At 45.7% G+C, this 25,525-nt stretch overlaps 1 protein-coding gene across 1 annotated transcript in view; it reads right to left on the bottom strand.

Moving 5' to 3' along the window:
• Positions 1-25,525, bottom strand: part of MARCHF6 (membrane associated ring-CH-type finger 6) — a 110,954-nt gene that overhangs the window by 25,371 nt on the left and 60,058 nt on the right. The window contains exons 16-22 of the mRNA XM_077310435.1: positions 21,825-21,944; positions 19,184-19,284; positions 18,356-18,493; positions 14,002-14,203; positions 11,580-11,649; positions 7,658-7,839; positions 6,882-7,016 (exon numbers count right to left, since the gene is read on the bottom strand). Of these exons, the coding sequence (XP_077166550.1) occupies positions 6,882-7,016; positions 7,658-7,839; positions 11,580-11,649; positions 14,002-14,203; positions 18,356-18,493; positions 19,184-19,284; positions 21,825-21,944 (948 nt within the window). The remainder of the gene's footprint in view (positions 1-6,881; positions 7,017-7,657; positions 7,840-11,579; positions 11,650-14,001; positions 14,204-18,355; positions 18,494-19,183; positions 19,285-21,824; positions 21,945-25,525) is intronic.

The raw sequence follows: 25,525 nt of genomic DNA, 5'->3' as shown, positions 1-25,525 counted from the left end.
TTGAACTCTGTCTCTATCTTCCGGAGTATTTGCCAGTCCTCCCAATTTGGTGTCATCTGCAAACTTGATGAGTAGTCCCTCCACCCCCTCATCTAGATCATTAATAAATATGTTAAAAAGTACCGGGCTGAGCACCGAACCCTGAGGTACCCCGCTACTCACCTCTCTCCAGTCTGATGAAACACCATTGACAACAACTCTTTGAGTGCGGTTCTCTAACCAATTCCCTATCCACCTAACGATCTGAAAATCCAGATTGCAGTCCTTCAACTTATCCATCAGAACATCATGGGGAACCTTGTCAAAAGCTTTACTAAAATCCAAGTAAATGACATCAACCAAATTTCCCCGATCCAGCAAACCTGTTACTTGGTCAAAAAAGGAAACTAGGTTGGTCTGGCAGGACCTGTTGGAGACAAATCCATGCTGACTTCCTTGGATCACCAAATTGTCCTCCAGATGTTTGCAGATCGCTCCCTTTAATATCTGCTCCATTATCTTCCCCACAACAGAGGTCAGACTCACTGGTCTGTAGTTTCCCGGGTCATCCTTCCTCCCTTTTTTGAAGATTGGAATAACGTTTGCTCTTTTCCAGTCCTCCGGGACATCTCCAGTCCTTAAAGAGGTTCCGAAGATGATGGACAAGGGCTGTGCAAGTTCTCTGGAAAGTTCTTTGAGTACTCTCGGGTGCATTTCATCTGGACCAGGGGATTTGAACTCATCCAGTGCAGCTAAATGCCTCTCGACCACCTCTCTATCCATGTTAACCTGCCACCCAGACATTATCCTTTGGCTACAGCCATCTCTAGATGTGCCTAAACACTTAGACCTGTGGGAAAAAACAGATGTAAAATAGGCACTAAGCCTTTCTGCTTTCTCTGCATCTTTCGTTAGAGTTTGTCCATCCGCACCCAACAGCGGGCCTATTGCCTCCTTTACTTTACGTTTGCTCCTCACGTAACTGAAAAATCTTTTCTTGTTACAATGGGCTTCCCTGGCCAATCTTAGCTCACTCTCAGCTTTGGCCTTTCTGATGATTGATCTACAGTGCCTAGTAACCTGTAGGTACTCTTCTTTAGAGCTCTGTCCTTCCCTCCATTTCCTGAACATTTTCCTTTTCTTTCTTAGTTCCTCTTGAAGTTCTCTGTTCATCCAAATAGGCTTCTTAGAGCTCCTGCAGTGTTTTCGTATTTCTGGAATAGTCATTGATTGAGCATGCAATAGCTCTTGTTTGAGTAGCGCCCACCCTTCACATGCTCCCTTCCCTTCCAGCATTCTCGTCCATGGTATGACACTCATCATGTCTCTGAGTTTATTAAAGTTTGCCCTACGAAAATCCAACATCCGCGTCTGGCTACAAGCTTCCTTGGCTCCCCATCTCAAAAGGAATTCTATGAGGACATGGTCACTTCCCCCTAGGGTCCCCACCTCCTTCACCTCATCCACCAACTCTTGCCTGTTGGTCAGTATTAAGTCCAGTATGGCTGAACCTCTTGTGGGTTCATCTACCATTTGATAAATGAAATTGTCAGCCAGGCAGGTCAGAAACTTGCATGACTGAGGACGCTTCGCAGAGTTTGTTTCCCAGCACACATCTGGGAAATTGAAGTCACCCATGATGACAAGGTCCTGCCGTTTGGATATTTTCTCAAGCTGCTCACAAAGTGCAGCATCCACATCCTCTCGTTGGTCAGGCGGTCGGTAGCAGACACCAACCACCACACTGTTTGTTTTCCCCTCGCTTATTTTCACCCAGATGCTTTCCACTGTAGATATGCTCTCCTTCACTAGAATTTCCTGACAGGTAAGCCCTTTCCTCACATACAGTGCCACTCCTCCACCTCTTCGATCTATTCTGTTTTTTCTGAACAGTTCATATCCATCCACCATTACATTCCAGTCATGAGAATCATTCCACCAAGTTTCTGTGATGCCTACTAGATCATACCTTTCCATCAGCATGAGAAGTTCCAGCTCTTCCTTTTTATTGCCCATGCTTCGGGCGTTAGTATAAAGACATCTGAATCCTTTTACTTTTGGTTCCCTATGAGCTGGCCTTGCCGGTTGGGCTGCCTCCGATAGTTTTCCTTCCATACACTCCCTATGTTGATCGTCTCCTTCCCCTAGTGGCTTTAGTTTAAAGCTCTCCTGATGAATCTCCCCAGGTTCCTGCCAAACACATTCTTCCCCAGTTTTGATAAGTGCAGTCCATCAGGTGCTAGTAGGCCTTCCTCAAGAAAGCCTATCCCATGGTCCCAGAAACCAAATCTCTCCTGCCGGCACCAACTACGCAGCCAGTGATTCACCTCCATTATCTTCCTCTCCCGACGCATTCCTCTTCCCTTGACAGGCAAGATTGAAGAGAATACCACTTGTGCCCCCATTTGCTTGAGCTTCCTCCCCAGATCTTGATAGTCTTTTTTAATAGGAGCGATGGTATTCAGGGACATGTCATTCGTCCCCACATGGACCATCACAAATGGGTAGCGATCCGTAGATTTGAGGAGTTTGGGCAGCCTTTCTGAAACATCTTTAATTTTCGAAATATTCCTTGGATTGGAATATTCCTTGGGTTGGAAATATTCCTGCAGGTTTGGAGGAGGGACTTCAAAATCATACAATGCCTCAGAGTCCAGCCTTCAAAGGAGCCATTTTTGCCTCCAGTTGAGAGGGAGTGGTGCAGGTGTGTCCCTCCTGGGCTATGGACTATGGCCAGCCCTTACCAGCAACTGTTTGTATTCTGGGGAACAGATAGGCAGACCAGCATCAGTCCTGTGAGTCTGGAAAGTGCAGGAAGATCTAAATAAATATTTACAGCCTGAAACTGTAAATAGTGAACAAGTAAATGGCTGGAGACACATAGTAACTGAAATGACTTATTGGCCTGGCAAATAACCTTGGCCTGGCAAATAAAAAACAGTATAAAAAAACCTTACTAAGGTCAAGACTGCTGTGCACAGAGAGTCTTCCTCTTAGGGTTGCCAGCTTCCCTGTGAGGCTCGCTACCCCACCTCCCTCATGTGGAGTCTGCTATGGGGAGAGAAAGGGAAGACAATTGGAAAATGCTTTGAGACACCTGAGGCCTGCTGGGTCACTGCGGCCCATTCCCAGTTCTCTCAGACCTCTCACAGCCCCACATACCTCACAGGTTGACTATTGAGGGGAGACAAATGGAAAAGGTGTTTGCAAACCGCTTTTAGACTCCTTTGGGTAGTAAATAGCAGGGTACAAAAATCCAGCTCTTCTTCTAAGGAGCAACCATGAAAGAAACATGTGGGCACATAACATTTTACCAACAGTGAAAAACTGGAAAAGAAGGAACAGGGCGGACACCTGTGTACTGTGACTACCCCATGTGTATTAGGACAGAGGGGCATTTCATAGTCTGTGGCCTAATTCACACAAGAAGGGAAATTATTATTATTATTATTATTTATTTGATTTGTATGACCGCCGCTCTCGGAAACCGGCTCGTGGCGGTTCACAACATTTTAATACAGATACAATATATTAACCATTAAAATTCCCCATTAAAACCCCATTAAAACAATGACTAAGTCACAATGATGGCGATTAAAACTATTCCCGTACAGGCCCACTGGATGAGCAGAAGGGAACGGATGGATAATTGGGCATAGGATGGAACACTCTGGGGAACCAGGTCAGTTTAGTACTGGCCTCCCCCCTCCGGGGAGAGGGGTCCGATCTTAGCCCCGGGCCATCACCCGGCCTTAGACAAACACCTGGCGGAAGAGCTCCGTTTTGCAGGCTCTGCGGAACTCAGAGAGCTCCGACAGGGCCCGCAGCTCTTCAGGGAGCTCATTCCACCAGGTAGGGGCCAGGACCGAAAAGGCCCTGGCCCTTGTCGAGGCCAGGCGTGCCTCCCGGGGTCCTGGGATCATCAGCAGATTCTTACCCGCAGAGCGAAGTGCCCTGCGGGGGGCATAAGGAGATAGGCGGTCCCTCAAGTATGCAGGACCCAAGCCGCGTATAGTCTTAAAGGTTAATACCAAAACCTTGAACCTGATCTGGAAACAAACTGGCAACCAGTGCAGCTGCTTCAGCAGAGGCTGAACATGGGACCTCCAAGATGATTTAGTGAGGACCCGTGCAGCTGCATTCTGTACCAGCTGTAACTTCCGGGTTAGAGACAAGGGTAGGCCCACGTAGAGCGAGTTACAGAAGTCTAATCTAGAAGTAACCGTTGCATGGATCACAGTGGCCAGGTGTTCCGGGGGCAGGTAGGGCGCTAGTAGCCGAGCTTGGCGTAGAGGGAGAAACGCCGTCCGGGCTACCTTAGTGATCTGGGCCTCCATGGAAAGTGAGGCATCCAGAATCACTCCCAAATTCCTGGCTTGGGGCACAGATGACAATTGTACCCCGTCCAGGCAGGGAAGACGCGCTTCCTGTTCCTGCTCCCTTCGGCCTAGCCAAAGGACCTCCGTCTTAGAGGGGTTGAGTCTCAGGCGGCTCTTCCTGATCCATCCAGCCACTGCTTCCAAACAACTGGCGAATTTTTCTGGGGGGAGATCTGGCCGGCCATCCATCAAGAGATAGAGCTGGGTATCATCAGCGTACTGGTGACACCCAAGCCCATAACTCCGTACCAGCTGAGCCAGGGGACGCATATAGATGTTAAATAACGTGGGGGAGAGCACCGCTCCCTGTGGCACCCCACATGGGAGTGCAAAGGAGTCGGATAACTCCTCCCCCACAGCGACCCTCTGTGATCTGTTCTCTAGAAAGGAGGATAGCCATTTAAGAGCCACCCTTCCAATCCCAGTATCAGCGAGGCGGTGAACCAAGAGCTCGTGGTCAACCACATCAAATGCGGCTGACAGGTCTAATAGCACGAGAATGGCCGATCCGCCCCGGTCCAGCTGGCGCCGGAGATCATCTGTCAGGGCGACCAGCACAGTCTCCACCCCATGGCCAGGACGGAAGCCAGACTGGTATGGATCAAGGGCCGAAGTTTCCTCCAAAAATGCTAGGAGCTGGTCCGCGGCGGCCCTCTCAACCACCTTGCCCAGGAATGCAAGATGCGATACCGGGCGGTAGCTGGCGGGGTCCCGCGGATTCAGCGATGGTTTTTTCAGAAGAGGGCGAACCACTGCCTCCTTGAGCCGCTGAGGGAATTCTCCCGATGTAAGGGAGAGGTTTATAATCTGCCTCAGGGGAACACCTATCCGTGGGTCGCTGATCTTAAGCAACCACGACGGACAGGGATCAAGGGGGCAAGTGGTCGCCCTCACCGACCCTAGCAATTTGTCCACTTCGGATAAAGAGAGCCGCCTGAAGCCATCAAACCTGATCCCCCGTAACGGCCACGGAGCTTCTAGTTCACGAACTGTATCAACTGTGGCAGTAAGGTCACGACGGAGCAACAAGATCTTATCCGCAAAATAGCTCGCAAAAGCCTCGCAGCCTAGTTCCAATTGACTACTATTTTGATGCCCTCCTTCGAGGGCAGTAAGGGTCCGAACTATCCTAAATAATTGGGCTGGGTGAGAGCTAGCGGACGCGATTTCCGCAGCAAAGTAGTCACACTTTGCCGCTTTCACCGCCATCTCATACGCCCTCATAAGCGTGCGATGAGATGTTCTTGTAGCTTCGTCGCGGGTCTTCCGCCACACTCGCTCTAGCCGTCTCACCTCCCTCTTCCTCTCCCGAAGCTCCGCGGTAAACCACGGGGCCTGCTTGAGGCGAGGGCGGAGAGGGCGCTCAGGAGCTATCTCGTCAATGGCGGCCAACAGGCGGGACTGCCAGTCCTCCACCAAGGCCTCCAACGAGACACTGGAGGGCATCGGGTCCCGCAGAGCATTCAGGAATCCTTCGGATTCCATAAGTCTCCGTGGGCGGACTAAAATGCGTCCGTCACCCAAACAGGGGAGGGGTGGCATCCGTAGGCGAGCCTTCAGGGTATGGTGGTCAGACCACGGAACGATGTTGTTAGCCACCAGATCGATCTCAACACCAGCACCAAAGATCAGATCCAGGGTGTGGCCAGCCTGATGAGTGGGACCAGCAACAAATTGCGAGAACCCCAGTGTCGCCATGGCCGACACCAGGTCCAGGCCAAGTCCTGGAGCCGACGAATCCGCATGGACATTAAAGTCCCCCCAAATTAATAATTTGGGGAACTGCAATGTCCAGGCGGCCGCCGCCTCCAGCAGGCCCAGCAGGGCATCGGGCGGGGCAGTGGGTGAACGGTACACCGCCCAGATGGCCACGTTCTCGACCGATTCCCACGTCAGGCGTGGGAATGACGCAGAACTGACGCAGAACTGGGGGGAATTGGTTGCCATGTAATCTTCCCCTAAGAAGAGTCTCCAGTCTGATTTTCCCTTCACATATCTGAGGACATGGCTCTGGAAAGCTCATCTGTAACCACTGTGCCACAATTCCCAAAGGTCTGTCCTCTCCCACACACAACAAACATTCCACACCACAGGTTCTTGACACCCATATCTCCACACCCATGCCCTCATTTGCCACCACAACCTCCCACACAACACACACATTCAACCCCATGCCCTTACAGACTTTACAACTCCTCCCCTTCCTCTTCCCACTGCCAAGCTCTAGTGCCCGTTGTGTTCTTGAAGACAACAGTTCATTTAATAATTCAAGTATCCTGAATCACCTTGGAGAAGACTGTTAATTACAATTCTTAAGATTAAGAAGTTTATATTAATTACAAGTCTTAACATCACACAGTGAATCAGTATTTACATACTCCCAGCCCTATATTGATCCAGTTTGGCTTCAATTTCAAGGATGTCCACAGGACGCAGATTAGTTGAACCTACTCCGGGCCACTGCTCTGTGGCTTGGAAGGCTAATGCCCCCCCATCAATGAAGAACAGAAGTATGGAGCTGACCTGCCAGGGGTAGAACAGAGGTGTCTGATCCAAGGGAACCCTCAGAGGAGCAACGATAACCAGCTCAAAGAGAAGTCCAAGTAAAAGTGGAACGACGCCGGCCAGCAATATCGCAACTATCAACGTCTTCATGATCTAAAGCGGGGGAGGGGGAGAGGAAGTTTAAATTCTTCATACTGACACAATGGGCAATTCTTTGTGTCTACATTATTTTAAAAAAGTGAGGGACATAAACATATTGCTAGACAGATCCAGACAGATCCCCAAACAGGCCCTTTTTTGCAAGCAGGGGAGCCAGCTCAAAGGAGTCAAGGGACGCCAAACTCTCAAGCAGGAGAAAACACCCTTCTCATCCAATTAAAGCTTCACTGGAGCAAAAGCTTGCTAGAGTTAAGAAAAGGAGCATGTTCTCCATGGCAGGGCTTTGTCCGGGGACGTGCAGCGGGTGTGCTTCCACGCATTTGTTGAGCGAGTTCAACATTAAGTACCTTCTGCCAGGTTCCACATTTCTGGATTAGTTCTTCAAAGACACAAGTCCCAAACAGGTTCAAACCCCCTCCCCCTCCAAAAATTAATTACTAGCTCTTGTCTTTCCTTCCTTTCCTACTTTCTTGTCTACATCTGGAGAATATTTCCAGACCATGGGGAAATTTTTCTTTTTAATTGCTCTGATGAATTCTTTCCTTCTGCCACAGGAACAAAACACCAGAGTCATGTTCTTTGTCAGGCAAAGGTTTTTCTCAAATTTTGGCAGCACAGTTTCCCCAGGAACTTACCATGAGGGACCATTCTTTAACTTTCTGAAAAATTACTTGACGGCCTTGTGGCATCCAAGCAACGAGTACCGTCACGGCCCGAATGGTCAACCAGCAGACATAGAGCCCACAAGCTGCTGTGTACAGTTCATGGATTTTGGCAGTCCCTGTCCAAAAAGACATTAGCCAACGGCCTGCAAAAACTGGAAACAGAAAAGTTCAGTGAACCTTTTAAGATCACTTGATGGGGTGTGTTTTGTTAAAGGATGCAGACCAGAACCCAAAGAGAACAAGGTAAAGGGGACCAGGTATTTTTCTTGAATAGCTGCCCGTGTTCTACGCTCATCCTTAAAGAATATGACAGGTCATTTCTGAAGGTGAATTTCAAAGACCATTTGGGATAGCCCCCCCCCAACCCCCAACCTTCCAAAGGGGAGCATGAGCCCTTAATGTGCCTCAGCAGCATTTTGAATCCCAGAGTTTCATTCCAAAGTATTCGATTTAGTTTTTAATCCTGGCATTGAAGAATTCTAGCTTGAAATAATGGGAAACAAAACTGAAGTCAGCTGAAATTTCCTATTTCTTGTCTCTCTCTCTCTCTCTTAGGATTGTAGTCAGCTCCTATCTCCGTCTCTCCTTTGCACTATCAAGCTTGGTAATTCCTGAATAAACATTTACCTACACCTAATCAGGGTGTGTGACCTCACTGCCTTATTTACTCTTCTAACAGGGGTTATGGTTGCCCAGATTAAGCACATCACTGTTTAAGGTAGGAGAATCATTTGAGGCTTTCAGCAGGAGCAGCCGACAACATGGCCACTTGATAGATAGGCTTATGAAGAACACATCATCTGGAAGGAACAAATAAAGACACGTCTGCTTGAAGCTGGAATATGCAATGCACTCCAGACCCCTCGGCCAGGAGATGTGGATCAGGCTGACCATAAGACGTGGGATACCCAGGACCAAAGGGCCAGAGATTTGATATTAAAGAGCTTAACTGAGAGAGATGTTTTAAGAGTGTTACACAAGTCTACAGCTAAAGCTGTTTGGGAGGAACTTACATTAATGCCTCATGGGGCCTGGGGAGGACAGGGGATTCAGTGGGGGGCGATTCCATACAGTCCCCCTCCCCTTTGAAGCAGCTGCTTTCTCCAATGGAACTGCTCTCTGTGGCCTGCAGAGGAACTGTGATTCCAGGGGATCCCCAGGACCCACCTGGAGGCTGAAATCCCGAGAAAGCAGCCTTTTCCCCCCAGGGGAACTACTCTCTGTTGCCTGGAGAGGAGCTGGAATTCCAGGGGATCGCCAGGCCCCATCTGAAGACTGGTATCCCGAGAAAGCAGCCCTTTTATCCAGGGGAACTGCCCTCTGTGGCCTGCAGAGTTGTGATTCCAGGGGATCTCCAGGCTCCATCTGGAGGTTGGTATTTGAAGAAAGGAGCCCTATTCTCCAGTGGAGCTTGCTGCTTTCTCCAGTGGGAACTGCTCTCTGTGGCCTGCAGAGGAGCTGTAATTCCAGGGGATCCCCAGGTCTCACCTGGAGGCTGGCATCTCAGAAAGGAGGCCTATTCTCCGGGGGGAACTCATCTTTATGGTCTTGACATGAGCTGTAATTCCAGGGGATCCCTAGGAGGGCTGGCATCTTGAGAAAGCAGCCATATTCTCCAGGCAAAACCAGACAAAAGGATTACGACTATAAGAATATTTTTATGGTCACAACATGAGGAACTGTATTAAAAGGTCACGGCATAAGGAAGGTTGAGAACCACTGCTCTACATTATAATGATCAGCTCTGCAGGCAAAAATGGCTCCTTTGAAGGCCGGACTCTGATTCTGAAGTCCCACCTCCAAACCTCCAGGAATATTTCCAACCCAGGGGTAGCCAACCTCCAGGTGGGGCCTGGAGAGCTCCTGGAATTACAGTTCACCTGCAGAGTATAAAGATCAGCTCCCCAGGCAGAAAGGGCTGCACAAGCCTAAATGTCACATCCAACAACTTCCCTCACTTTGCCTCAGACCACTGACAGAGCTGGCAGGTGGCTGGTGAGTGTGCTTCCTCCCCCCCCCCCCCCCCTTCAGGCCTGCTGTGAAGGAGCCTCTGACAGCCCCTGGCTGAGGGCAGGGAGGCATTTCTGACACCAATGCATAGTAGTCTGTGGGGGTACTTGTGTTTCCTTTGGGGGGGGGCTGACAGAAAAGCCCCTTCTCACATAAAATACTTCCCTGGCAGGCCTCACTGCTGGAAGGAAGAAATAGCCAAGTCATGTGTATTTCTTCTTTGTGACTCTCTGCAGATTTGAGGCCTACTGCACAGGGTTGTTGTGTAGATAAAAAAGGAGGCCAAAGAACCTCCGCAACAGCATCCAGTTTAATCTGCACAACAGCCCTGTGTGGTAGGCTTCAAATTTTCAGAGAGTTGCTTGGCTGCATCTTCTGTACAGCAGGGAGGCCGGCCAGAGCAGTAAGTGAGAAGGGGCTTTTCTGTCAGCCCCCCTCCTCAAAATGAAAGCACAACTCCCCTCACAGACTCCCCTGCGTTGCTCTCAGAAATGCCTCCCTCCCCTCAGGAGCTTTCAGAGGCAGGCTTGGGGGGGGGGGGGAGAGAATACCACCTGCCGACTCTGTCAGCAGTTGGAGGCAAAGTGAGCAGAGTTGTTGGATGTGACAGTTAGGGGTGAGACAGCCTGATTGGGTGGAAGATGCAGCCTGATTGGGCTGGTTGGGCTGTTGGGGGCGGGTTCCACTAGGGCTGAACCAATCCAGATGCGCGCAGGACCCAGACAGGGATGGACAGGACCCGGACAGGGACCGAACAGTCTCCGCCCAGGAGGGCTTTTCACACATATATAATAGAGCAAAGTGTTAAAGATTAAAGGTTTTTGTATTGTATTGTATTGTAAATCCAAGAAATGATAAAATTTACTGACCAAATCAATACCCGTATAATAAGTTTTCCTGAATATTTACTGAATCCGAGTACCATACTGGCATTGGAATTCAGGAATATCAGGAAATACCAATATTTTTCAGGTCCAATATATCAGAATCCAAACAAACAACAAATTATTTTTTTCTTGCACAGCTCTAGTTCACATGTTAAACAGTAAGAAGTTTTAAAATTCCTTCCAGTTTTCTAGCATTCCAATATGCCAGATTCCGAATTCTCCTGATTCATTGATAGAAACTGCAAGTAGGAGTAGATTTGAAATAAAGCAGATGAGCAGCATGCCAAAGGTGTGGCGGGCACACAGGACTGATAAAATGGCATTCAGTAATAATCCATCAATTATTTTTTACATTCTTAGACTAATAGACTGGATCCCATTCTCATGCAAAATCTCCTCTGATGGAAGGGATTTCCCATTAGCAGAGAGAAAAATACCTCCTCTTTCTGCAGCCCAAGGGGTCCGTGCAATATTACTCCTGAGAGACAGCCCCCCCCCCTTCCAGGAACAACATGAGAAGAATCAGCAAAACAACTCACAAGTTTTAGAATTTGACGGTTACAAATGCAACTGCATAGAGCAGGACTTTCTGCTAATTAAGTACTTACAGTACAGAAAGAATTAGCAGGTCTAACAACAACTCACCTTTGGCCCTATCATTGTGTGGAGATTGCAAGGTCACAAATCCTTTGATCTCCATTTATAAAAATTCCTAAAAGCTTTGCATTATCAATGGTATTTTAATATACAACATACCAACACTTCCAAAATCAATATGAATTTCTGAAGGAAAATTGTTTTAATTTCAACTAAAATAAAATTGGACTAGATACCAATTTATAAAAGGAGATGAGTGTCCAACGTCAGCCCAACAGACGTTTATTTCAAAGGTGAGAGAATGTTCAGATTTTATCCCAGGCGGTCTAAACAATCTAAGTAAAAACAAATGCGATGTTTTCAAAGAAAGAAGCAGCTTGCTAAGCAACAGCTCATACCTGGCAATGTAAGGCAGATAAGACTTGCAATCAGTAGGGTTATACACATGAAAACGATCAACAGAAATATCTGCAACGCACAAAAACAGAAAGGAAGAATTAAGAGCTTTATACATGCAGAGGAAGAAAAAGCCAAATGAACTCTGGAGACAACCTAAAATGTAATGCCACTTCTGTTCAAAAACATAGAATAGAATATTTGAGGAATATGTTTAGTGCATTAGAAGCTACTGAAGATCAATTAGAACAATGGGAATCTTGATATATGAGGAAATATATTCAAGATTTCCAACATGGGCGCCTAAAATGTTTTACTTTCTACACACAAAACGTGAGTTCTGTGTCACCTCTATCACATCTGTGAGCTCTCACTCTTCCCAATTGTTCGGGGTAGTTCGATCTTTGACGGCTCTCGAGGAAGGGTGCCAAAGTAGTGGTCCGTTGGCTTTTAGCTGTGAGGCCTTAGTGAGCTGCTTTGCATCTAAAGTCTGGTTGCTCCGTTGGGACCTTCCTGGCACCTCCAGTGCGGAAAGGGAACTAGAGGTCTGTTGGCCACCACGGGGGGGGGGGGGGGGGATACGCTTGATGGCTGCAGGTGGCTCTCAGGAACCACAGCAGACAAGCTGCCGGGGCCGGTAAGGCCGACCATATGCCCCCTTGATTCCTGTCTATCTTGGTTATTCAAAACAGATATATGACAACAGCAGCAAGCATTGTAGATGCACTGAACTGGAAAATCACAAATTTACCTACAATAGAAGGCTGGATTGTCAAGTTGTTAGAATTGGCTAAAACTGTTAAAGTTACTGCTTCGACATCTACCTTTCTGACACAGTGGAAATCTTTTACTGATCCTAATTCTGTCAGGTGGATCGATAACTGGTTGACAAATCGTATTCAGAGGGTGCTTGTTAACGGTTCAGCATCCTCTTGGAGAAGAGTGACAAGTGGAGTACCCCAAGGATCAGTCCTGGGGCCTGTGTCCAGAGGAGGGCGACAAAGATGGTGAGAGGCTTGGAGACCAAGACATATGAAGAAAGGTTGGGGGAGCTTGATGTCTTTAGCCAGGGGAGGAGACGACTCAGAGGGGATCTGATAACCATCTTCAAGTATTTGAAAGGCTGCCATATAGAGGCTGAAGAAGAGTCGTTCTCTCTTGCCCCGGAGGGATGGACCAGAACCAATGGGATGAAAAGAATGCAAAAGAAATCCCATCTAAATATGCGGAAGAAGTTCCTGACAGAGCAGTTTCTCAGTGAAAAACGCTTCCTCAGGAGGTGGTTGATAAAATCAGAATTTTTTAAACAGAGGCTGGATCTGTGAAGGTTCAAGGGGATGGCAGGTGACAGTGGGTGAGGTATAGGGTTGTGAGTGTCCTGCATTGTGCGGGGGGTTGGACTGGATGACCCAGGAGATTGCCTCCAACTCTGTAATTCCATGATTCTATGACTTCTTACATGGAAGGGAAGCAATAGATGGACAATCAGTAGATTTGAAGGTTAAAGAATGTAGGTCTTTGAGTTTGCACAACATAATGAAAGAGGAGAATAATGATTAGAGGGTGGGCAAGATTTAAATTGGTTAAAGCAGTGGTTGTCAATCTTTTCTTTGCTGTAACCCCAACTTCGGCACTGAAGCCCAGCAGGGACTCAGCCAGAGGAACTGCCAGCTAGCACTGCAGAGGTGCTTCCGCCGGCCCCCCAGCCGTGGCTCTGGGCGACCCTCCGCAGGAGGTGACTGGAGGGGGGCGAGGCCTTGCCCGGGGGAAGGGGGCTGCTGCCGCCACCACCACCGCATCCAACTCTTTTTCTTCTTCAATAATCTCAGGGCTCTCTCAGCCTCACCCACCTCACAGGGTGTCTGTTGTGGGGAGAGGAAAGGGAAGGCGACTGGAAGCCATTTGGAGACTCCTTCAGATAGAGAAAAGTGGCATATAAGAATCAGCTCTTCTTCTTCTCCTTATTATTGTTATTATACTATCCCTCTGCTGGAGAGTAGACTAAGCTGGTTGCAGACTATTATTAATGCTGGTATGTTACTACGTTATTTTTAACATTTTAATGCTGGTTTTTAATTTTGTAATTTTTATATTGTAATTTTTAAGCTGTTGTGAGCTGCCATGAACTGTCATTGCCAGGAGTAGTGGATTAGAAATTGAACAAATAAACAAATGAACAAATAATTTATTTATTAGATTTTTATCCTGCCACTCCCAACCCAGCAGCTTGTGGCAGCTCACAACCATTACAATTCCAATAAAAACAATACAAATAAAACATCATTCTACATTGCTCAACACAAAACAGCATCAGATGCATATACTAATGAATACATCTCACCTCTCCAGCCACATTGTCTGATTTTTTTATAACAGTAGACTCCAATGTGCTATGAAGAAGAAAAACTTTTTAGAACCACCTACCCGGAGTGGAAATTTTAAAGGCCTCCGGTAAGGCTGGAACCCCACAGGTCCCCCTTGCTGCAGTATGGCTTGGTGGGCTGCATGAAGCCCTTCTCCCACAACTGGAATGGCATTATTATTGCGAGCAGGTTGGTTGTTAGGCTGTTGGTTGGCATTGTTTTCATTCTCTTCCTGGTCTCCAAGTAAGTAAGAATGCAGATCCCTGTAATAATATTTAAGAATGCATGTAAACTGCCTTCAGTTTTTATGAACAAAGAACACAATCATGCACACTGGTTGCTAATGCTGCATCCATCACTCCCTCCCTCCCTCACATATGATGAAAGATTCCTGAACTGAAACCATCTCTGGATGCTACAACCATGGTGGATAGGAGCTGGTTTAATCCAGGATTCCAAACCTGGATTAAAATGTGATCTAGAATAACTGGCATCTATTACTATTCCCTGACATTGAGACTTTTTTTAGCCGCCAAATTAAACGCTATTATGACACCAGAAATGAAAGGCCTCTCTCTCAGGATCCCTTTTTCAGAACCGAGTTCCATCTCCCATTGAGGCTTTAACCAATCTGCACTCACCTGAGACTGTCATAGATGTGTATATTCAGATAATCAACCTCCGTGGCCCTAAGGCACAGCCAGCCTACAACTCAGGTAGAAATCCCCCTACTTGGTTTGATCAAGACTGTTGCGCCTCAGAAAAGACACCGAGAGAACTCTTTAGGAACGCTTGGTCATCAGAGAACCTGTAGCGATTTCGATCATATTTTTTTTAAAAAAATAACCTCATCCTAAAGAAACGATTACATTTTCAAGAAATTTGGGCATGCTTATTTGATGTTATTGAAGAGCCTCTTGTGGCGCAGAGTGGTAAGGCAGCTGTCTGAAAGCTCTCACCATGAGGCTGGGAGTTCAATCCCAGCAGCCGGCTCAAGGTTGACTCAGCCTTCCATCCTTCCGAGGTCGGTAAAATGAGTACCCAGCTTGCTGGGGGGTAAACGGTAATGACTGGGGAAGGCACTGGCAAACCACCCCATATTGAGTCTGCCATGAAAACGCTAGAGGGCATCACCCCAAGGGTCAGACATGAATCGGTGCTTGCACAGGAGGGGAGACCTTGACCTTTACCTTTTATTTGATGTTATTAAATGTAAAAATATTAAAGCATGTTGGTCAGCTATAAGAGGGCCCTGATCAGCCATAGGTCAGGAAAATGTGTGGTTCGGAACTCATTACTGATCCCCAAATTTGGGTTGACCATTTTATGCTTTATTTAATGTTTCAGCAGTATCGGGAAATCTATTAGTTGATTCTATTCCAACTAGCATACCTAGATGGACCCCGATATTGCCTGACCAAGTAGAGAAACTAATTTTGGATCTCAAGATAGGCAAAGTCCTGGGTCAGGATGCTCTTTCTGTGGAATTTTTAAAAAACAGCGTTAAATGGAGGGCTTCACCTTTGGCCAGTCTGTTCACCGGAACGGATTTATATGGGATCGTTCCAAACTCCTGGTGGAATTCAATATTTGTTCCTGTGCTCAAAAATAGTGATCTCCATAACCCTAACAGTTGTAGATCTATTCAGTTTATTATCCATCATAGGTAAAATCTCTGCGTCTAACAGACTGGAATCACTCCCTCGGCACTGCTGGTCCGGAAGAGATTAGCTTCTTACAGGGTAATTCTACTGTAGATTGTTCAGTTCTTTCATGGCTGGGTGGGAAATAAACTAGCCAAAGCAGCCAGCAGCTTCATTCAGCTTTCATGGACCTTAAAAGTGCCCTTGATGAGACAGGGATATGCTTTGGAACAAGCTGTGCTTAATGGGTATGGAACCCAGACTTAGATTCCTTATTGAAAAAGTTGATATGTCTACTTCATGTCAAGTCCAGTGCTCTTCTGAGGGAGATTTTAACCTCTATAATCTCAATGACCACTGGAGTTAAACAGGGCTGTATTCTGGCCCCTTTATTGTTTAACTTGACCTGGCACCAAATTTAGATCCTATTAACAGATTTTTTCAGATTCAGTTTATTAGTCAGCCATTGGCCATCTCAAACAAATTGAGTGTTCAGTACAAACTTCAGTAAAAATTAAGACATCAAACACCACTCTCTGCACCGCCATCATCACAAAGAGACTCCATTAAGAAGTCCACATACCCTGACCAACAACGGGAAGTTAGGCCAGTATGCCAAAACAATATGTGCACAGTGGTTTGACAAAGGGGTGAAAAGGTCACCAGAAGGTCCACCATAAATGAGGTCAAAAGGACCTGATGGTATGCAACAGATTACCAATGCAAATTCTGCATGTTTCCCTCATGAAGATTTCTAGGTACAGAAATGCATCCTATCTTAGCACATGTATCTTAATGTTGGTTAGCTTGTGAGCAAGAAGTCAGTTTTTGAAGGAACTTCCACAGTTTTCCTCTAAAAGCTTCAGTGAAGTTTCTGCTCCACTTCCTTTGTTTTTTCCCCTTTCCAACAAGGCATGGGAATAATAATAATAATAACAACAACAACAATAATAACAATCTTCTTCTTCTTCCCCAGTCTGTGGATATATGTGTTTAAAACAAAGCCCCCAGTCTACCCTATCAGGGAAATGAATGCCAAAACCTAAAAGCTACAGAAGAAAAGGACTGGCTGTTTTAAACTAATGCAACAGTTTCTATACTCAAGATAAATATAACACTGAAGGTGCAAAACAGCAAAAGAGGCACAACAACTTCCAATTGTTGATTTACACAAGCCAGATTTGGTAACCTATCAAAACATTTAGCTGCAAAGATTCATTGCTCCATTTTGGTTAGTTCATCAACAACAAGGCTTAGATAAGCAGACTTAGTTGAAGGAAATCTCTTTATTGAAGATACAATAAAGAAAGCATCTCCAACCTTTGCTAAAACTGACGCCCCTGAGAACGGTTATACCTGCTCTCTGTCTCTGTCTGTCTCTCTCTCTCTCTCACACACACACACACACACACACACCCTTTTATTGGTTAAGTACAAAGGAAACTGAGAAAAAATAATTAAAATATGCCAGTAAATTTTGATGTTAGAACTGTAGACAAAAAATCAGCCATAAGAAAATTGACATTGACATTTTTATCACTCAATAAGGTAAAAGGTAAAGGTATCCCCTGTGCAAGCACCAGGTCATGTCTGACCCTTGGGGTGACGCCCTCTAGTGTTTTCATGGCAGACTCAATACGGGGTGGTTTGCCATTCCCTTCCCCAGTCATTACCGTTTTACCCCTCCAGCAAGTTGGGTCCTCATTTTACCAACCTCAGAAGGATGGAAGGCTGAGTCAACCTTGAGCCAGATGCTGGGATCGAACTCCCAGCCTCATGGTCAGAGCTTCAGACAGCATGTCAACTGCCTTACTACCCTGCACCACAAGAGGCTGATTATCGCTCAATAGAAGTTGACAAATCAGATCTGTTTTTTATTAGGCCTCCATTTGGATCTGAGGGGCATGACAAGCCTTCACTGGACTGTCTGCAAAGAGCAATCAAGTATAATGTGCTTCAGGGACACTTTTTAAAGGGATCTTAGCACGTCTGATGGAAAAGCATTGAGTTGTGCATGCATAAAAGCTCTGTAGTAGTGGGAGTTTGCCAAATTAAAGAACTAAGCCAGCATTACCCCATGAAGCACTTGGAGACCAACAGCGTGAGGAGAACAAATTGCTGGTACAATCGGATGGAATACTTGATCAAAAATCTTTTGTTTAATTAAATGCGGAAGTCTCATCTAGAGATAATATGCAGTCATAGTCAATGCCCATTTGTTTGAGTGAAGTCAGGATGGCAGAAAACCATTTAAGCTTAAAGGTGTCCCTCAATAAAAAGGCCAGTAGATTATCTGAATGAATAAGCGCAATTTTAAGCAATATCTAAAGCCAGGCCCAAGTGTCAAGAAGATTACAGCCTATGACAAGACATAGAGGAAAATAAGGAACACAGTTTGGAATTCCCAAGATCTGCTGGAAAAAGGTGGTTTTTAGCCTTTCCAAGCTATTATTGAAGACAGAGATGAGATCCACAGAGGGAGACCATATAAAGCGCAGCTTAGTCCAGAGCACATCCCCTTGTCAATGTCTCATCACCACAGGTCCCCCCCTCCCCCCCGATTTGGGTGCAAAACACTCGTGATGGGCTGGAAAACGAAAGTTAGGCACAAGTGCCGTCTCCAGGCTGGGGGGGGGGGGGGCTGACTTCTAGCCTCCTCCAGCTACATTCGCACCTACACTAAACAACAACAACAACACAGAATCAAAGGCAAAAGAAACAAACGGCCACAGTGCATCTGACAACAGGATTCTGACCGGAAGTTCCACTTACAGCAAGTACCCAGCAGTGACTGTCCAGGCTCGGACAAGCCCTTTCAGCCACTGCCTCGTGTGCCCTTGTTCAAGCAAAGCTGGCAGCACCACCTGCAGTAAAAGGAGCTCCAGGGAAAGTTCGCTCACAGGAGCATCACTGGGGGAGACAAAAGGAGAAATGGAAATGACACCAAAATCACGCTGTCAACGTGAGCATTACTTACAGGGGGCACTGATGACACAGGTATTAGCTGGTTTTCACACACCCATAGCCAAGTCATGTGTATGGCCCCCTCTATTTATCACCTCCCACCGCCCCCCTGGTCGCCCAATCCACTCCCACTGGGACCAATTAAGGGGAGTTGATTGTGGACTGTATGGAGGGGCTGCATTGCTGTCTTACCCTATTTAATATTTTCACTCTATTTTATTTGTACAGGTTTATTGTAAACCCTTATCTTGTTAGCCTCCCCAAGACTTTGTGAGAGGTGGGATACAAATAAAAAAATAATAATAAAATGTCTGTTTAAAAAAATACCTCATAATCTAAAGGAGCCAAGTTTGTAAAGTAAAAAAAAAATCAATATTATATATAATAATAATCCTACAAATGACAGCATCAGTGGAGCGTCTCTTGTTCCTATGGGATGTCTATAACAAGACAAGACTTCTACTGTTATTCAGACTCCACATACATAAACATTGAGAAAATCACTGATTTAAAAAAAATGAACACTGCAGCAGTTCACAGCTTAAAGTTAATTCCATGTGAGGGTACAAACAAGTCTCTGCAGTCACAGGGAATTAGCAGGCGTCAGCAGATCATTTTTTTCAGAAGTAGTCTTACCTATAAAGCATGACATTATAAGGAAGAAAATTAGGCAGGAGGTATTTGATAATTCGTATAGGAAGCCATAGCATGAGCAAGACAATTGACCCAAAGACGATCTGTAACAAGAAAGAAATGCCATAAAGTTTTTTCTGCATTCAACCTTAACTTACAGCCTATCCACACACTGGTACAAAGCAGAGGAAGTGTGCTGGAGAAGTATGAATTAACTGGGAGTAAACCCTCCTCCCTTTTCACAACAGTTTTGTTACACACTTAAACACAGTTAGCACATGCTAGTCAAACAGAACCAGAAACCTATCCTGAGCCACAATTTCCAACTCTGGTTTGCAGGACAAAGTCTGGCTACAGAGGGTAAAATCACGTAATGAGGGATTGCAGGCCAAGGTCACTGTGGGGGCACTGATCCAGAACTGGTTGACAGATCACACCCAAGGGGTGCTTGTTAATGGCTCGCCATCCCTTGTCTTAGCCAACATATTTTCAGATTCAGATACCTTCATTGGCATAAGACTTGATATAAATAAAACAAAATTTAAAACAGAAACAAATTCCGGGCATAGACATATGGACAACGGTAATGAAGCCTTTCGTACAGCCGATGTGTAGCAGAGATAGATCGGTTCTCGAGATAATTGACAGGATTTTTGCAAGGTCCACTATCTGAGAAGGCTCCTTGACACTCAACAACATTCTCACTAGATGTTTCTCATGGATGCAGATCTCATAGAACTCCATTTCTTATAACAGACATGACATTGCACAACATCAGTGTCGGAGACGGATGAGATTTCTCTGCTAGACTCTGATAGTCTTCAGCAATAACGTTGCCAAAAAAAACCCTCCTACTGTAGCATCATTAAAATAACTCTCATAGCTTTATCTAGCACTGGAAGGGACAGCAATTCCAAAAAATATCCAAATAAAGAACCTGCGATATAAACTTTTTTATAACTGCAGAAATTTAAGCTTTTAAAAAATGCTTCCTGAAATTCCTAAAACTTTTGTATCTAGAAATTGGGATAATGTTAGTGTATTTGGCACCTAAAATTACAACTACTCCAGAGTCTTTTTTACAGTAGAACTGATTTAAATTTTAGAAAATCAAATTGATTTTAATCAAAATTCAAATCAAATTGATTTAAATCACTAGTTGGTAAGACTCAATTTAAATAATAGCTTTAAACATAAAGATTCATTCTTGCTGTTTCTTATAACTTTAATGTTAACTTTAACTTTAAGCCAAACGACAGTTTCATTTTTAAAATTAAAGTTTTCAGGTTAGCTTTACAGTTATAGCAGAACATTAGTGAATGTTTGGCTATTTACAATTTGAAATAGGTAGTTATGATATTATTGATTTATTGAATTTATTGCCCGCCACTCTTGGCAAGTGGTAAATAAAATGGTAAATAGAATCCCCTAAAATCAGTAGTTAAAAATACAGTCTACCAGAAAAACATGGTGGCAACCCCCCCTTTACCCCTGCCGGGGACCAGGGGAACAGCAGACCACCACAGATGGAACATGATGGAGTACTCTTCCGGGGGGGGGGGGGCACAGATCTTCTTTTCGCCACACACCTGGCGGAAGAGCTCCGTTTTGCAAGCCCTGCAAAAAGCTGGAAGCTCCTGCAGGGAGGTGAAATATCTCTAATTTAATTGGAGGTTAATTGTTCATATTTAAACAGTTTTTATGCTGTACTTTATTGGAAGTAAAATAATAATTATCAATAACCATTTAAATTGTTTTATTTAACTAAAACAACACTGGCAGTCTTCAAGCAAAGGCTGGATACACACTTTTCTTGGATGCTTTAGGATGCTTAGGGCTGATCCTGCGTAGAGCAGGGGGTTGGACTAGATGGCCTGTGTGGCCCCTTCCAACTCTATGATTCTATGATTGTAACAACACTATGTAGCATATGTATTCTTGTATTTGTTTAAACATCAATGAGGCTATACTAGAAAAAAGCTCAAGACTTATAGATCATTCTGCTCGAAAAGTTTCACTTTCATTTGTACTGTTTCTCTCCCTTCTTATCCAGATCTCTTCCAACACAAAACATAATCCATTCATAGAACGTCTTGAAATTTAGCGCTTAAGAGGTGTGTACACAGATTTGCGTAGGAACAACAGGACTGGAGCCTCTCAATTCTATATGTTTATTTCAAAACATATTTGGCCACCTCATGAGAAGGAAGGGCTCCCTGGAGAAGAGCCTAATTGAGGGCAAAAGAAGAAGGGGACGACAGAGAATGAGGTGGCTGGATGGAGTCCCTGAAGCAGTAGGTGGAAACTTAAATGGACTCCGGGGAATGGTAGAGGACAGGAAGGCCTGGAGGATCATTGTTGATGGGTCGCGATGGGTCGGACACGACTTCGCACCTAACAACAACAACATTTCAAAACACTTTCGCTGATAAAAACAGACACGTTATGTCTGCAAACACAAATCCACAGTTTTGAGAACCACAGAACTAAGCATCTGTGATGGTATATATTTATGGTATATGATTTTTTATACAATAAGTTTTGTTTCACAAGATGGAGTTGGGAATTAGTGAAGAAAAAACATCAAAAACACACTGGATGCAATCACACCCATTTAGTTTCAATGAACTGGGAAAATGCTTACCACTGATAATATAAACCTCCTGAGATGTCTATAAATAGGTAAGTGAATCATTTCTTGAACAGGATTAAAGTCTGGATCATTTAAATTCCTCAGAAACCACAGGACTCCCGGTCTAAGCACCTGAAAAAGAGAAATAAACATCGCAAAGGTAAAGACAGGTTGCCACATTGATAGTAGAAGGTTTAAAAGGTTTGAAATGGATTTTTCCTGTCAGTCCACTTTTATTATTAGAAACCAAAAAGCCTCAATTACTTCTCGTTATAGCATGCAGCCCAACCGACCCAAGGCTTCCTTGGGCCCGTCCTGCCCAAAACCAATGACCTGCCTGGTGATTCTGCTGTCACAGGGGGACTGCTGAATGGAACTTTAAGCGTGGATGCGGGCGCCTTCCAGCAAGGCTGGGAAAGTGGAGGAGGGGGAAGAGACACAGCAGGAGGAGTCCAAAGCTCGGCTTGGAGGGGCTGGCAATGGGCACTCGGGGGGGGGGGGTCTGAATACAGGGCATTGCAGCCGGGGCAGGCCTTGTGAATCCTCCCCGCATTTGGGCAGCATCCCTAGTCACAGTGAAGCAATGCAATGCCCCAGAAAGCAGTAATGATATTGGAGAGGAAAGCTGTGTGCAGTCACACAGACAGGCTGCGCTTCAGGAGAGCAAAGTTTAACAAGCTTAAAGTTACGTTGGGTGGGATCCCAAGGTCAGAAAAACTTAAGCAGATGGAAGTCCAAGAAGGTTGGGAGTTTCCCTTGAGAAGGAGAACTGGGAGAGTGTTAGAAAAGCTAAAGTTCAGTATGAGCTTAGGATAGGAAGAAATGCTAAAAAAACCAAAAAAGGGTTCTTATATTCAAAGTAAGAAAAAGAACAGGGACATGGCGGGACCATGGCGGGGACAAGAAAGTGACTTTGTAACAGGTGAGGAAGAGAGGGCTGAGCTGCTCAAGTCCTGCTTCTTCTCAGTCTTCTCTTGTCAGGGGAATCCTGATCAATGTGGCAACCGCATTTCGCATGATGAGGGAGGGGATCATGGTAGGGGGAAGTCCATAAACACTTCGTTTCCGTAAAAGAAACCAAATCCTCTGGGCCAGATGAACTGCATCCAAGAGAACTAAAAGAACCTGCAGAAGTAATTTCTGAATCACTGTCCATTATTTTTGACATTTCTTGGAGAACAGCTGAAATGCCAGAAGACTAGAGGCCGGCAAATGTTATCCCTTCAAGAAGGGGGAAAAGGCGATCCAAGTATCGATCTGTCAGCTTGACATGTTTAGCTGGCAAAATTTTGGAACAAATCATCAAACAGTCAGTCCTTGAGCAGATAGAACAGATGGCTGTGATTACTAAGAGTCAGCAAGGCTTTCTCAAGACCATTCCTGGCCCCAGGGAGGCTCACCTGGCCTCGACCAGGGCCAGGGCCTTTTTGGTTCTAGCCCCCACCTGGAGGAATGAGCTCCCGGTGGACCTGTGGGCCCTCAGAGAGCTTTCTGCTTTCTGAAGGGCCTGCAAAACGGAGCTCTTCCACCAGGTCTATGGTTGGGGCCAGTTCTAGAGTCAAGTTGGGGCCCCCTCTCTGGTTGGAGCAACATCATCTGGCTCTGAACATCAAACCCCAGAGTGCCTCCGAGAGTTATAGAGTCATATCGACAGGGACACGCCGTGGCCCCTTATGAACTGGCCATAATGCCCGCCTTAGTGGCAGCAGCACTTCAGTAAAAGTCACCGATAACGCTCGCTGCTGCCGCCAGCACAGACACTTCCTGGCCCAGGGCTACGGAAGACCCGCATTATACGTATCGTATCGCGTTAAGCAAATGCAGGATCTTCCGTAGCTTCCTGGGTAAGCCGGGGCTGCGGCGGACCAGCGCTGTGCATAAGTATGATAAATATAGAAGTATGATAAATAAATAAATAAATAAATAAATAATTTGCTAGCATCAGGCCTGTCGGCCTGCTCAACCCCAACTCTAGTGTCCCTGTAGGGACACCGCATGCTCCTGCGGGCTCCACAGAGCCCCAGAGCTGCCCCCCCTCCCCTCCTGGGCTGTCCAAATCTCCCCACCCTACTGCTCCGGCTTACTTCCTGGCCCCGGCGTTCAGCTACGCCAGGGCAGCCCAGCATGCCCCGCCCCCCATGCATGCACGGGGAATGGCCGCAACGGCACGGCGACGGCACGCAGTAGCTGGCACCATGCATAAAAGGCTCATCTGGATACTGGGTTTTAATGGGTTATTGTTTTATTGTATTGCGGGATTATGTAACCTGCCATAAGCCTACTGGAAGTGGCAGGCTAAAAATCTAAAGTATAGATAAATTAATAAGAACAAGTCATGTCAGACTAAACCCCCCCTCTTTTTTTTTTTTTTTTTAAGAAAAATACTACCTTGCTAGATTAGGGGAATCCAGTGGACGTTGTTTACCTTGATTTCTGTAAGGCTTTCGGTAAGGTTCCACATAGTATTCTTATTAACCATTTGGTAAAAAATGGTATGGATCCTATTAGGTGGATTGAGAATTGGTTGACAGATCATACCCAAAAGATGCTTGTAAATGGTTTGTAATCTTCTTGGAGTGATGAGTAGAGTGCCCTAGAGATCAGTCGTGGGCCCTGTGTTATTCACCATATTCATAAATGATTTGGATGAAGGAATGGAGGGGGTCCTTATTAAATTTGCAGGTGACACTAAACTGGGAGGGGTGGCAAACACACCAGAAGACAGAATGAGGATACAGAATGATCCTAACAGGCTACAAAACTGGGCTAAAATTAATTTCAATGTAAAGTTCTTTATTTAGGTAGGAAAAATTATATGCATCACTACCCTTTTGAGATGGGGAGGCAAGGAAGCTTGTAGCCAGATGCGGATGTTGGATTTTCGTAGGGGAAACTTTAATAAACTCAGAGACATGATGAGTGTCATACCATGGACGAGAATGCTGGAAGGGAAGGGAGCATGTGAAGGGTGGGCGCTACTCAAACAAGAGCTATTGCATGCTCAATCAATGACTATCCCAGAAAGATGAAAACACTGCAGGAGCTCTAAGAAGCCTATTTGGATGAACAGAGAACTTCAAGAGGAACTAAGAAAGAAAAGGAAAATGTTCAGGAAATGGAGGGAAGGACAGAGCTCTAAAGAAGAGTACCTACAGGTTACTAGGCACTGTAGATCAATCATCAGAAAGGCCAAAGTTGAGAGTGAGCCAAGATTGGCCAGGGAAGCCCATTGTAACAAGAAAAGATTGTTCAGTTATGTGAGGAGCAAACGTAAAGGAGGCAATAGGCCCACTGTTGGGTGCGGATGGACAAACTCTAACGGAGGATGCAGAGAAAGCAGAAAGGCTCAGCACCTATTTTACATCTGTTTTTTCCCACAGGTCAAAGGGTTTAGGCACATCTAGAGATGGCAGTAGCCAAAGGGTAGTGTCTGGGTGGCAGGTTAACATGGATAGAGAGGTTGTCGAGAGGCATTTAGCTTCACTGGATGAGTTCAAATCCCCTGGTCCGGATGAAATGCACCTGAAAGTGCTCAAAGAACTTTCCGGAGAACTTGCAGAATCCTTGTCCATCATCTTCAGGACCTCTTTAAGGACTGGAGATGTCCCGGAGGACTGCAAGAGAGCAAATGTTATTCCGATCTTCAAAAAAGGGAGGAAGGATGACCCGGGAAACCAGTGAGTCTGACCTCTGTTGTAGGGAAGATAATGGAG

Source organism: Paroedura picta, chromosome 14 (assembly GCF_049243985.1).
Source record: "Paroedura picta isolate Pp20150507F chromosome 14, Ppicta_v3.0, whole genome shotgun sequence".
NCBI lineage: Eukaryota > Metazoa > Chordata > Lepidosauria > Squamata > Gekkonidae > Paroedura > Paroedura picta.
The sequence above is the reverse complement of the archived record's forward strand: the minus strand, read 5'-3'. Positions and strand labels throughout refer to the sequence as shown.